The sequence below is a fragment of the Oncorhynchus mykiss genome, chromosome 14, assembly GCF_057628025.1.
Source record: "Oncorhynchus mykiss isolate SJ-2025 chromosome 14, ASM5762802v1, whole genome shotgun sequence".
Lineage (NCBI taxonomy): Eukaryota > Metazoa > Chordata > Actinopteri > Salmoniformes > Salmonidae > Oncorhynchus > Oncorhynchus mykiss.
In genome coordinates, this window is record NC_143035.1 from 23,994,276 (window position 1) to 24,009,234 (window position 14,959).

The following is a 14,959-nucleotide window of genomic DNA, read 5'->3' on the forward strand; positions in this document are numbered from 1 at the left end:
TACAGTGAAGACATTGTTAATGTTGTAAATGACTATTGAGCTGGAAACGGCTGATTTTTTAATGGAATATTATTATTATTATTAGGCCCATTATCAGCAACCATCACTCCTGTGTTCCAGGGGCACATTGTGTTAGCTAATCCAAGTTAATCTTTTTAAAAAGGCTATTTGATTATTAGAAAACCATTTTGCAATTACAGTGGGGCAAAAAAGTAGTTAGTCAGTCACCAATTGTGCAAGTTCTCCGACTTAAAAAAATGAGGCCTGTAATTTTCATCATAGGTACACTTCAACTATGACAGACAAAATGAGGGAAAAAAATCCAGAAAAATCACATTGGAGGATTTTTAATGAATTTATTTGCAAATGATGGTGGAAAATAAGTATTTGGTCAATAACAAAAGTTTATCAATACTTTGTTATATACCCTTTGTTGCCAATGACAGAGGTCAAACGTTTTCTGTAATTCTTCACAAGGATTTCACACACTGTTGCTGGCATTTTGGCCCATTCCTCCATGCAGATCTCCTCTAGAGCAGTGATGTTTTGGGGCTGTTGCTGGGCAACACGGACTTTCAACTCCATCCAAAGATTTTCTATGGGGTTGAGATCTGGAGACTGGCTAGGCCACTCCAGGACCTTGAAATGCTTCTTACGAAGCCACTCCTTCGTTGCCCGGGCGGTGTGTTTGGGATTATTGTCATGCTGAAAGATCAATGCCCTTGCTGATGGAAGGAGGTTTTCACTCAAAATCTCACAATACATGGCCCCATTCATTCTTTCCTTTACACGGATCAGTTGTCCTGGTCCCTTTGCAGAAAAACAGCCCCAAAGCATGATGTTTCCACCCCCATGCTTCACAGTAGGTATGGTGTTCTTTGGATGCAACTCAGCATTCTTCGTCCTCCAAACACGACGAGTTGAGTTTTTACCAAAAAGTTATATTTTGGTTTCATCTGACCATATGACATTCTCCCAATCTTCTTCTGGATCATCCAAATGCTCTCTAGCAAACTTCAGACGGGCCTGGACATGTACTGGCTTAAGCAGGGGGACACGTCTGGCACTGCAGGATTTCAGTCCCTGGCGGCGTAGTGTGTTACTGATGGTAGGCTTTGTTACTTTGGTCCCAGCTCTCTGCAGGTCATTCACTAGGTCCCCCCGTGTGGTTCTGGGATTTTTGCTCACCGTTCTTGTGATCATTTTGACCCCACGGGGTGAGATCTTGCGTGGAGCCCCAGATCGAGGGAGATTATCAGTGGTCTTGTATGTCTTCCATTTCCTAATAATTGCTCCCACCGTTGATTTCTTCAAACCAAGCTGCTTACCTAATGCAGATGCAGTCTTCCCAGCCTGGTGCAGGTCTAAAATTGTGTTTCTGGTGTCCTTTGACAGCTCTTTGGTCTTGGCCATAGTGGAGTTTGGAGTGTGACTGTTTGAGGTTGTGGACAGGTGTCTTTTATACTGATAACAAGTTCAAACAGGTGCCATTAATACAGGTAACGAGTGGAGGACAGAGGAGCCTCTAAAAAAGAAGTTACAGGTCTGTGAGAGCCAGAAATCTTGCTTGTTTGTAGGTGACCAAATACTTATTTTCCACCATAATTTGCAAATAAATTCAAAAAAAATCCTACAATGTGATTTTATGGATTTTTTTCCTAATTTTGTCTGTCATAGTTGAAGTGTACCTATGATGAAAATTACAGGCCTCTCTCATATTTTTAAGTGGGAGAACATGCACAATTGGTGGCTGACTAAATACTTTTTTTGCCCCACTGTATGTTAGCACAGCTGAAAACTGTTATACTGATTAAAGAAGCAATAAAACTTGCCTTCTTTAGACTAGTTGAGTATCTAGAGCATCAGCGTTTGTGGGTTCGATTACAGGCTCAAAATGGCCAGGAACAAAGAACTTTCTTCTGAAACTTGTCAGTCTATTCTTGTTCTGAGAAATTAAGGCTATTCCATGCGAGAAATTGCCAAGAAACTGGAGATCTGGTACAACGCTGTTCCTTCACAGAACAGCGCAAACTGGCTCTATACAGAATAGAAAGAGGAGTGGGAGGCCCCGGTATACAACTGAACAAGAGGACAAGTACATTAGAGTGTTTAGTTTGAGAAACAGACACCTCACAAGTCCACAACTGGCAGCTTCAATAAATAGTACCTGCAAAACACCAGTCAATGTCAACCGTGGAGAGGCAATTCAGGTTTGCTGGCTGTCTAGGCAGAGTTGCAAAGAAAAAGTCATCTCTCAGACTGGCCAATAAAATTAAAATATTAAGATGGGCAAAAGAACACAGACACTGGACAGAGAAAGATTGGAAAAAATTGCTACAGACAGACAAGTCTAAGTTTGAGGGGTTCGGATCACAAAGAACAACATTTCTGAGACGCAGAAAAAATTAAGATGCTGGCGGAATGATTGACGCCATCTGTCAAGCATGGTGGAGGAAATGTGATGGCCTGGTGGTGCATTGGTGGTGGCAAAGTGGGAGATTTGTACAGGGTAAAAAGGATCTTGAAGGAAGGCTATCATTCCATTTTGCAACCCCAGGCCATACCCTGTGTAGGGTGCTTAATTGAAGGAAATTTCCTCCTACAACAGAACAATGGCCCAAAGCACAGCGCCAAATGAGATGATTGTAGACTACAGGAAAAGGGAGGACCGAGCACGCCCCCATTCTCATCGACAGGCTGTAATGGAGCAGGTTGAGAGCTTCAAGTTCCTTGGTGTCCACATCAACAACAAACTAGAATGGTCCAAACACACCAAGACAGTCTTGAAAAGGGCACGACAAAGCCTATTCCCCCTCAGGAAACTAAAAAGACTTGGCATGGGTCCTGAGATGCTCAAAAGGTTCTACAACTGCTACATCGAGAGCAGGTTGCATCACTGCCTGGTACGGCAATTGCTCAGCCTCTGACTACAAGGCACTACAGAGGGTAGAGCGTATGGCCCAGAACATCACTGGGGTTAAGCTGCCTGGCATCCAGGTCCTCTACACCAGGCGGTGTCAGAGGAAGGCCCTAAAAATTGTCAAAGACCCCAGCCACCCGCATGGCAAGCGGTACCGGAGTGCCAAGTCTAGGACAAAAAGGGTTCTCAACAGTTTTTACCCCCAAGCTATAAGACTCCTGAACAGTTAATCAAATTGCTACCCGGACTATTTGCATTGTGTGCCCCCCCCCTCCCAACCCCTATTTTATGCTGATGCTACTCTCTGTTTGTCATATATGCATAGTCACTTTAACTATACTACCTCAATTGGGCCGACCAACCAGTGCTCCCGCACATTGGCTAACCGGGCTATCTGCATTGTGTCCCGCCACCCACCATTCCCTCTTTTACGCTACTGCCACTCTCTGTTCATGATATATGCATAGTCACTTTAACCATATCTACATGTACATACTACCTCAATCAGCCTGACTAACCAATGTCTGTATGTAGCCTTGCTACTTTTATAGCCTCGCTACTGTATATAGCCTGTCTTTTTATTTCATTACTTACCCATTGTTCACCTAACACCTTTTTTGCACTATTGGTTAGAGTCTGTAAGTAAGCATTTCACTGTATTCGGCACACGTGACAAATAAACTTTGATTTGATTTGAGAGTGGCCAGCACAGTCACCGGATCTCAACCCCATTGATCTCAAGCCAATCTGATTTATGGGAGGTGTTTCAGGAAGCATGGGGTGAAATCTCTTCAGATGAACAACTAGAATGCCAAAGGTCCGCAAGGCTGTAATTGCTGCAAATGGAGGACTCTTTGACAAAAGCAAAGTTTGAAGGACACAATTATTTCAATTCAAAATCATTACTTATAACCTTGTCAACATCTTGACTATATTTCCTATTCATTTTGCAACTCATTTCATGTATGTTTTCATGAAAACAAGGACATTTCTAAGTGACCCCAAACTTTTGAACGGTAGTGTGTGTGTGTGTGTGTGTGTATATGTGTGTATATATGCATATATGTGCAACTTGTGACCTTAGTGAGCTATGAAAATAATTACCACTTGAAGGGCAATAAAACATCAATCAATCTAGGATTACAACAACGAAGACAGAAAGAATTGGGCCGTACCTTGACATTCCTTCTTGTTGACAACACTGTCAGCGTTGTGACGTTTCTGCAAAAGAAGACAAAAGAAACCTGTTTAGTCAAGACAGAAAGTTAAGCCATTGAGACAATACACTAGCAATACAGTCAAGGTAATGATGACTGCATTGAAGAAGTGGTGGACTACATGGGGAATAGGGTGCCATTTTGGACTGAAACTATATATTGTGGCGGATTACAACATATTCCTATAATCTAACTCTAATAGGGAAACAACCCGGAGTCTGATGCCCCATAAAGTTTAAAGTTGTATTAGTCGTACATGGTATACACCTTCCAACTAAATGCTTACTCACAGGCTCCTTCTGGACAATGCAACAACAATGAGAAATAATAAAAGATAATAATATGAACAAAGAAAATGGCTGAGTCAAATTGAATACAAATTTTGCAGTAAGTAAAACACAGGAAGGCACAATTTATAGTCCAATAATTACAGTTGAAGTCGGAAGTTTACATACACCTTAGCCATGTACATTTAAACTCAGTTTTTCACAATTCCTGACATTTAATCCAGGTAAAAATTCCCTGTTTCAGGTCAGTTAGGATCACCACTTTATTTTAAGAATGTGAAATGTTATAATATAATTATATAACTATACTATATAATTATAATAATATTATAATAAGAGCAGAGAAAATTATTTATTTAAGCTTTTATTTATTTCATCACATTCCCAGTGGGTCAGAAGTTTACATAAACAATTTAAATGCAATGCTAATTGAGTGTAACTCTAATGTTCCAGGTATCCTTCCACAAGCTTCCCACAATACATTGGGTGAATTTTGGCCCATTCCTCCTAACAGAGCTGGTGTAACTGAGTCAGGTTTGCAGGCCTACTTGCTCGCACACGCTTTTTCAGTCCTGCCTACAACTTTTCTATAGGATTGAGGTCAGGGCAATGCCACTCCAATACCTTGACTTTGCTGTCCTAAAGCCATTTTGCCACAACTTTGAAAGTATACTTGGGGTCATTGTGCATTTGGAAGACCAATTGCGACCAAGCTTTAACTTCCTGACTGATGTCTTGATATGTTGCTTCAATATCCACTATTTTTCCTCATGATGCCATCTACACTGCTTAAAAAATAAAGGGAACACTTAAACAACACAATGTAACTCCAAGTCAATCACACTTCTGTGAAATCAAACTGTCCACTTAGGAAGCAACACTGATTGACAATACATTTCACATGCTGTTGTGCAAATGGAATAGACAACAGGTGGAAATTATAGCAATTAGCAAGACACCCCCAAAAAAGGAGTGGTTCTGCAGGTGGTGACCACAGACCACTTCTCAGTTCCTATGCTTCCTGGCTGATGTTTTGGTCACTTTGAATGCTGCCGGTGCTTTCACTCTAGTGGTAGCATGAGACGGAGTCTACAACACACGCACAAGTGGCTCAGGTAGTGCAGCTCATCCAGGATGGCACATCAATGCGAGTTGTGGCAAGAAGGTTTGCTGTGTCTGTCAGCGTAGTGTCCAGAGCATGGAGGCGCTACCAGGAGACAGGCCAGTACATCAGGAGACGTGGAGGAGGCCGTAGGAGGGCAACAACCCAGCAGCAGGACCGCTACATCCGCCTTTGTGCAAGGAGGAGCAGGAGGAGCACTGCCAGAGCCCTGCAAAATGACCTCCAGCAGGCCACAAATGTGCATGTGTCTGCTCAAACGGTCAGAAACAGACTCCATGAGGGTGGTATGAGGGCCCGACGTCCACAGGACTTTTGGCATTTGCCAGAGAACACCAAGATTGGCAAATTCGCCACTGGCGCCCTGTGCTCTTCACAGATGAAAGCAGGTTCACACTGTGCACATGTGACAGACATGACAGTCTGGAGACGCCATGGAGAACGTTCTGCTGCCTGCAACATCCTCCAGCATGACCAGTTTGGCGGTGAGTCAGTCATGGTGTGGGGTGGCATTTCTTTGGGGGGCCGCACAGCCCTCCATGTACTCGCCAGAGGTAGCCTGACTGCCATTAGGTACCGAGATGAGATCCTCAGACCCCTTGTGAGACCATATGCTGGTGCGGTTGGCCCTGGGTTCCTCCTAATGCAAGACAATACTAGACCTCATGTGGCTGGAGTGTGTCAGCAGTTCCTGCAAGAGGAAGGCATTGATGCTATGGACTGGCCCGCCCGTTCCCCAGACCTGAATCCAATTGAGCACATCTGGGACATCATGTCTCGCTCCATCCACCAACACCACGTTGCACCACAGACTGTCCAGGATTTGGCGGATGCTTTAGTCCAGGTCTGGGAGGAGATCCCTCAGGAGACATTCCGCCACCTCATCAGGAGCATGCCCAGGCGTTGTAGGGAGGTCATACATGCACATGGAGGCCACACACACACTACTGAGCTTCATTTTGACTTGTTTTAAGGACATTACATCAAAGTTGGATCAGCCTGTAGTGTGGTTTTCCACTTTAATTTTGAGTGTGACTCCAAATCCAGACCTCCATGGGTTGATAAATTTGATTTCCATTGATAATTTTTGTGTGATTGTTGTCAGCACATTCAACTATGTAAAGAAAAAAGTATTTAATAAGAATATTTCATTCATTCAGATCTAGGATGTGTTATTTTAGTGTTCCCTTTATTTTTTTGAGCATTGTATTTTGTGAAGTGCACCCAGTCCCTCCAGCAGCAAAGCACCCCCACAACATGAGGCTGCCACCCCCGTGCTTCACGGTTAGGATTGCGTTCGTCAGCTTTCAAGCCTCCCCCTTTCTCCTCCAAACATAAATGGTCATTATGGCCAAGCAGTTTTATTTTTGTTTCATCAGATCAGAAGACATTTCTCAAAAAAGTACGATCTTTGTCCCCATGTGCAGTTGCAAACCTTAGTCTGGCTTTTTTTAAATGGCGGTTTTGGAGCAGTGGCTTCTTCCTTGCTGAGCGGCCTTTTAGGTGATGTCGATAAAGGACTCGTTTTACTGTTTCCTCCAGCATCTTCACAAGGTCCTTTGCTGCTGTTCTGGGATTGATTGGCACTTTTCGCACCAAAGTACATTCATCTCTAGGAGACAGAACACGTCTCCTTCCTGAGTGGTATGACGGTTGCGTGGTCCCATTGTGTTTGTACAGATGAACGTGTTACCCTCAGGAGTTTGGAAATCCCAAGGATGAACCAGACTCGAGGTCTATAATCTTTTTTCTGAGGTCTTGGCTGATTTCTTTTGATTTTCCAATGATGTCAAGCAAAGAGGCACCGAGTTTGAAGGTAGGCCTTGAAATACATCCACAGGTACACCTCCAATTGACTCAAATGATTTAAATTAGCCTATCAGAAGCTTCTAGAGCCATGACATCATTTTCTAGAATTTTCCAAGCTGTTTAAAGGCACAGTCAACTTAGTGGATGTAAACTTCTGACCCACTGGGATTGTGATACAGTGAATTATAAGTGAAATAATCTGTCTGTAAACAATTGTTGGAAACATGACTTGTGTCATGCAAAGTAGATGGTCCTAACCGACTTCCCAAAACTGTAGTTTGTTAACAAGAACTTTGTGAAGTGGTTGAAAAACGAGTTTTAATGACTCCAACCTAAGTGTATTCAAACTTTCGACTTCAACTGTACATGTGTTTTGGGGAAGGGGGTGTTTAAACTGCACAGTATTTAGCAATCATAAGAGTCTGAGAGAACAGTTGTGATGTCTGTGTAGCATGAATGAGTGTGTGTGCGTGCTAAGATGCAGAGAATCACAGCAGGTGGTCAGTTCAGTTCTGTAGGAGCCAATCTGCTGCAGATACAGATGATTTATGATGTAGGCTAAATATCATACAGCCTGCTTCTTGATTAAGTCATAGTAAAGGTCTGATTAATGAATATTTGCATGTTTGGCTAGAATTGTATTCATCTATCTACCCATGTATTTACAGTGCATTGAAAAGTACTCAGACACCTCCAGAGTTCCTCTCAAATGTATTCAATATTTTTTTTTACATATCAAAACCACACACAATACCCCATAATGACAAAGTGTAAACAAGTTTAGACATTTTTGATAATGTATAAAAAAATAAAACAGCGATACCCAATTTACCTAAAAAGTATTCAGACCATTTGCTATGACACTTGAAATTGAGCTCAGGTTTTTTCCACTGATCATCCTTGATGTGTCTACAACTTGGAGTCCAACTGTGGTAAATCCAATTGATTGGACATGATTTGGAAAAGCACACACTTGTCTATAAGGTCCCACAGTTAACATTGCATGTCAGAGAAAAAAACAAGTGGTGAGGTCAAAGGAATTGTCCGTGGAGCTCCGAGACAGGATTGTGTTGAGGCACAGAGCTGAGGAAGGGTACCAAAACATGTCTGCAGCATTGGATGTCCACAAGAACACAGTGGCCTCCATCATTCTTAAATGGAAGAGGTTTGGAACTACCAAAAATCTTCCTAGAGCTGGCCACCTGGCCAAACTAAGCAATCGGGGGAGAAGGGCCTTGGTCAGGGACTTCTCCAAGACTCAATGGTCATTCTGACAGAGCTCTAGAGTTCCTCTGTGGAGTTGGAGGAACCTTCCAGAAGGACTATCATCTCTGCAGCTCTCCACCAATAAAGGCCTTAATGGTATACTGGCCAGACGAAAGCCACTCCTCAGTGAAAGGCACATACGGTGAAGCATGGTGGTGGCAGCATCATGCTGTGGGGATGTTTTTCAGCGACAGGGACTGGGAGACTAGTCAGGATTGAGGGAAAGATGAACAGAGCACAGTAGAGAGAGATCCTTGATGAAAACCTGTTCCAGAGCGCTCAGGCAAAGGTTCACCTTCCAACAGGACAACAACCGTGACCACACAGCCAAGACAACGCAGGAGTGGCTTCGGGACAAGACTCTAAATGTCCTTGAGTGGCCCAGCCAGAACCCAAACAAACATTTCTGGAGAGATTTGAAAATAGCTGTGCAGCGACGCTCTCCATCCAACCTGACAGAGCTTGAGAGGATCTTCAGAGAAGAATGGGAGAAACTCCCCAAATACAGGTGTGCCAAGCTTGTAGTCATACCCAAGAAGACTCAAGGCTGTAATCGCTGCCAAATCGCTGCCAATGACTCCTTGCTGTCCCCAGTCCACGTGGCCATGCTGCTGCTCCAGTTTCAACTGTTCTGCCTGCGGCTGTGGTACCCTGACCTGTTCCCTGGACGTGCTACCTGTCCCAGACCTGCTGTTTTCAACTTTCTATAGACAGCAAGAGCGGTAGAGATACCCAATGATAGGAGTAAATATCAGTTGGCTTTTCATAACCTGAGGTGCTGACCTGTTGCACCCTCTACAACCACTGTGATTATTATTATTTGACCCTGCTGATCATCTATGATCATTTGAACATCTTGGCCATGTTCTGTCATAATCTCCACCCGGCACAGCCAGAAGAGGACTGGCCACCCCTCATAGCCATGTTCCTCTCTAGGTTTCTTCCTAGGTTCTGGCCTTTCTAGGGAGTTTTTCCTAGCCACTGTACTTCTACACCTGCATTGCTTGCCGTTTGGTGTTTTAGGCTGGGTTTCTGTACAGCACTTTGTGACATCAGCTGACGTAAGAAGGGCTTTATAAATACATTTGATTGATTGATTGATTGTGAACACTACAGTAACATTACCCGGCTGCAGCCCTACAGTAACATTACCCAGCTGCAGCCCTACAGTAACATTACCCGGCTGCAACTTAAATACCCTTCAAATATCTGAGGTGTAGCCTACCAGTATCCCTCCATCAGACAGCCAACATTATTCAGGCATGAAGAAAAGTAAAGACTCAAATGCCTTTGTGAGTTGGAAACTATACCGCTGAGGTTTTGTTATGCACCAAACGCAACTAAGCGTACTACTCGCCCAGCAGTCTTTGTCGAGTCCCTTGAGGAATTGCACATCATTACAGGTTGCCTTAGATGTGCTCCACATAGTCTCCACCTCACTCCTGCTTTTTCACATTCACTCAGAAATACAATAGAATTAAATATAATTCAATATCCATGCAATGTGCTGGAGTGGCTAATGAATGTGGCTGTATGTCACGTGGAGGAGCACTGGCTCTCACCCACCAGCTGCAGCGGCGTTGCCCGGCTGCAGCACTACAGCAACGTTGTCCAGCTGCAGCACTACAGCAACGTTGTCCAGCTGCAGCACTACAGCAACGTTGTCCAGCTGCAGCACTACAGCAACGTTGTCCAGCTGCAGCACTACAGCAACGTTGTCCAGCTGCAGCACTACAGCAACTTTGTCCAGCTGCAGCACTACAGCAACGTTGTCCGGCTGCAGCACAACATATGAAAACCTGCTCCAGAGCACTCAGGCCTCAGACTGGGGCAAAGGTTCACCTTCCAACAGGACAACGACCCTAGCACACAGCCAAGACAACACAGGAGTGGCTTCGGGACAAGTCTCAATGTCCTTGAGTGGCCCTGCCAGAGCCCAGACTTGAACCCAATCAAACATCTCTGGAGAGACCAGAAAATAGCTGTGCAGCCACACTCCCCATCCAACCTGACAAGAGCTTGAGAAGAATGGGAAAAACTCCCCAAATACAGGTGCCAAGCTAGTAGTGTCATACCCAAGAAGACTTGAGGCTGTAATTGCTGCCATAGATGCTTCAACAAAAGTACTGAGTAAAGGGTCTGAATACTTATGTAAAATGTGCCATTTCCATTTTTAATTTTTAATAAATTAACATTTCTAAAAAACAGTTTTTGCTTCGTCATCATGGGGTATAGTGTGTAGATTTTTTTTAAATCCTCATAAATCAATTTTAGAATAAGGCTGTAACCTAACAAAATGTGGAAAAAGTTAAGGGGTCTGAATACTTTCCGAAGACACTGCATCTGCTCAAGCATGAAATAACAAAAGCACAGCGTATACAGGGCTCCTAAAATACACACACAAACACACACACACTTGTGTTGCCTATACAATGCAGGCCTATTTATTTCATATAGTGATTAGTTCAGAACAAAGCTATGAGGGGATACTGAGATGTGACTGATGGATCGATGATGAATGTTTTATGAAGCATGCGGGTCAATCATTGAGTCGGCCGTTTAATCATTGGGAGCCGATGGGAAGGGGACAGGGGGGTGGGCGTGGTGCAGGTGACCTTCATCCTAATAAAGACAGTCATCACCTTGCTGCTCCAATATTTATCACGAGAGGCCTGGGTGTAAATTGCTGCGCTGGTCACTTCACCACTAGATGCCAGATATAACGACAACATTGCTAACGTTATAGGATAACTATTACAGTCCACTGGGAGCTGGGCTAGGCAGAGAGGATCGCATTGCAGGGGCACAGCTAAAAAGTGCAGCATACTCTGGCTTGGTACAGTACTGAATTCAATTCACTATTGGCAATGGGTCTTGGGAAATGTGTAAAAAAAAAAAAAAAATAAACATTCTGACGCTTGGTATTTGAAACTGAAGCTAAATGTGTTAACCTTCAAAATATAGACAGGCCTAAATGCTGGTCCAAATGTTCAAACATCTGTTAATCAAGGAATCCCATCCCATGCTCAAGGAATCCCATACAGAACACTCAAAGGACAAGTGGCCTGAATCCAACAATACCAAGCAGACCGTGCAACTGAACATCTATTCACTCTCATCCATTTACAGTGGCTACCGTATTGAGTTAGAGTATGGTCAATTCAATCAAGGCAGGCAAACATCTTGCCTAATACTGAAATCATTATTTTTTCTATTGATAAAGTCTAGAAGTGTGCCAGTCTCACACAAACGCTCAAATGCAACAGATTCTTCCTTGACAATGTATTATGTGCTTTAGGCAATACGGTTAACCATTAGCCTATTTTTTATTCATTTTTATTCAGCCTTAGGCTAATTTAGGTTCCATTGAGGTCAGAAGACTTAAAGAGATTGAAAGGGATTTTAAGCATTTACAATATATGTAACAATTTTGTACAAATTGGAATTCATAACATATCATACCAATTGGATGATGTACACAACTTTCGGGGACCCGTTTTGGTTTGTGAGTGCTACTTTCAAAACAACTGGCTGAAATTATACAAAACCTTTAACGCATCTTTAAAAGCCTTGAAAACACACAGGTGCTGTTAATGTCAGACTAAGGTATCAAAGGGGCAATTTGAGTTAAGCGTTCCCCCAGTGTTCAGTGTTGGTAGCGTTCCCCCAGTGTTCAGTGTTGGTAGCGTTCCCCCAGTGTTCAGTGTTGGTAGCGTTCCCCCAGTGTTCAGTGTTGGTAGCGTTCCCCCAGTGTTCAGTGTTGGTAGCGTTCCCCCAGTGTTCAGTGTTGGTAGCGTTCCCCCAATGTTCAGTGTTGGTAGCGTTCCCCCAATGTTCAGTGTTGGTAGTGTTCCCCAGTGTTCAGTGATGGTAGTGTTCCCTCACCAGATCCTCAATGAACTCCTTGACTGCTGCCACCACCAGGATGAAGAGGAGCGGCACCAGAGTTGTCCAGCGACCCGTGGGCGACACATCCGGAATTTGCTAAAAGGAAAAGCACACGTCCCAGTTCAAAATCAAACATCACTGAATCACATAGGCATCCTAAATGGCATCCTATTCCCTTTATAGTGCACTATTTTTTGGCCAGTGCCTACAGGCTGATATTGAAATAAAAAATATCTAGCGATCCCATGAATATCTAGCTACAGTGTAGCACCTGTTCAGTCAGTATTGACCAAGCCAGCACTCTTGGAAGTAAGTTCTCTCCCCCAAGAGCATCCCATGGTGATCACTCATATCTGCACACAAACACACACACACACACACACACACACTTGATGAAGCTCCAGGTGACACCCTTTGGGACAACCTTCTGACACTGAGCTTGGCAGAGGGCTGTTTGTCAAGCAGAGGACACCAGAAGCGACCCACTAGGGGGTCATTAGAGGGACAGGAGACAGGCCAGGGGACACTGGGGTTGCACCGTTTAATCAATCAGTCAGTCCGTGTACAGTGCAAACCCCAAGCAGGCTGTCATGTGCCTTTTACGGAGGAGTGGCTTTCGTCTGGCCACTCTACCTGAAGTGCTGCAGAGATGGCTGTCCTTCTGGAAGGTTCTCCCATCTCCACAGAGGAACTCTGGAGCTCTGTCAGAGTGACCATCGGGTTCTTGGTCAAATCCCTGACCAAGGCCCTTCTTCCCCGATTGCTCAGTTTGGCCAGGCGGCCAGCTCTAGGAAGACTCTTGATGGTTTCAAACTTCTTTCATTTAAGAACGATGGAGGCTACTGTTTCCTTGTGGACCAATACTGCAGAAATGTTTTGGTACCCTTCCCCAGATCTGTGCCTCAACCTAGTTTTTGTCCTGACATGCAGTGTCAATTGTGGGACCTTATATAGACAGGTGTGTACCTTTCCAAATCATGTCCAATCAATTTAATTTACAACAGGTGGACTCCAATCAAAGTTGTAGAAACATCAAGGATTATCAGTGGAAACAGGATGCACCTGAGCTCAGCAAAGGGTCTGAATACTTATGTAAACTAGTGCACTAACTAGGGAATAGGGTGCCCTTTGGGATGCAGTCAGTGTTCTGGGACATGAAAGGGTAGGGCTCGCTGACATACTGTATGCACACACAGTGTCACTGGCTCTTTCTAGGTTGAGATGGATGGTATGCTAGTCAAGATTCATAGAAGGGGAATGGGAGATTTATTGTGAGTCTCTCCAAGGCGCCCATTGAACACTTTTACAAAGACTGCAGGACACGGTCATGCAGTATAATGAATAATATAATTCATTTGTTTTAACTTTACATAGCTACTATTAAAGAAATTCCACCCAAAAACAATATTTTGGTATTTGTTTCACTAGTCCATTGTAGATTTAGTCCCAAATTGTTTTGCTTATTATTAGCAATCAAAATGTCAAGATCTGTGACTGACCGCCTCAATCTTCTGTAGCAAAAAAAAAAAAAAAAGTTTTTTTGTTGTTGTACTTTTTATCCCCAATTTCGTGATATCCAATTGGTAGTTACAGTCTGTCCCATCGCTGCAACTCCCATACGGACTTGGGAGATGCTAACGTTTAGAGCCATGCATCCTCTGAAACACGACCCTGCCAAGCAGCACTGCTTCTTGGACTAGATAGTGTATTTTTACCGGGAGTTTTTCCTTATTGTAGGCTACTACTTTCACCACTTTTAGTCTTAAAATATTAGGTTGTTTACTAAACCAATCACTCTGTTTAGCAAATGGCCTCACATTTGAATCCTTAAATAGATGGGTGAGGCTAAGGCTTAAGAGGGTGTAAACGATGCAGAATGGGTGTAGACAAAGAGCTCACCAGTAGGTATACCAAAACATTCCAGGGTCATTTTCTCAAACGTGAGTTTACAAGTTTATCAACTTTCAAAGCAGAATTACTTTCCCCTTTGTTCTTCAACTGCAGTGTATGCTATACCATTTCCTAGTTATTTGTCTCTACTTTTAACAAATGTTAAAAAAAACACAATTCAGGCTTCCCGAGTGGTGCAGCGGTCTAAGGCACTACAGACCTGGGTCCGATCCCAGGCTGTGTCACGGACTGCCGCAAACGTCAGCTAGCTAACTAACAGTAAGCTTTAACTTGGGGTCTATTTTTTTTTTTTTTTAGACATGTAGCTAGCTAGCTAAACAATGAACCATAATCCCAATCCATAGAGTACTACCAATACAAACCGATTGTCATAGCTAGCTGAAGTGAATCAAATAGGTTCAATGTTAGCTAGCTAACATCAGGCTATAACTAGGAATGTGAAATGGAATTCTGAGATATTACTACACACAGATCAAAAACGTAACGTTAACTAGCGAGTCAGCTAGCTAGCTGACGTTAGATGGTTAACAGTAAGCTTTAA

At 43.5% G+C, this 14,959-nt stretch overlaps 1 protein-coding gene across 4 annotated transcripts in view; it reads right to left on the minus strand.

Annotated features, from left to right (window-relative positions):
• Positions 1-14,959, minus strand: part of atp8a1 (ATPase phospholipid transporting 8A1) — a 189,401-nt gene that overhangs the window by 103,783 nt on the left and 70,659 nt on the right. For all 4 annotated transcript variants that reach the window (XM_021561543.3, XM_021561541.3, XM_090198605.1 and 1 more), the window contains exons 4-5: positions 12,505-12,603; positions 4,096-4,141 (exon numbers count right to left, since the gene is read on the minus strand). In XM_021561543.3, coding sequence (XP_021417218.2) covers positions 4,096-4,141; positions 12,505-12,603 — 145 coding nt within the window. The remainder of the gene's footprint in view (positions 1-4,095; positions 4,142-12,504; positions 12,604-14,959) is intronic.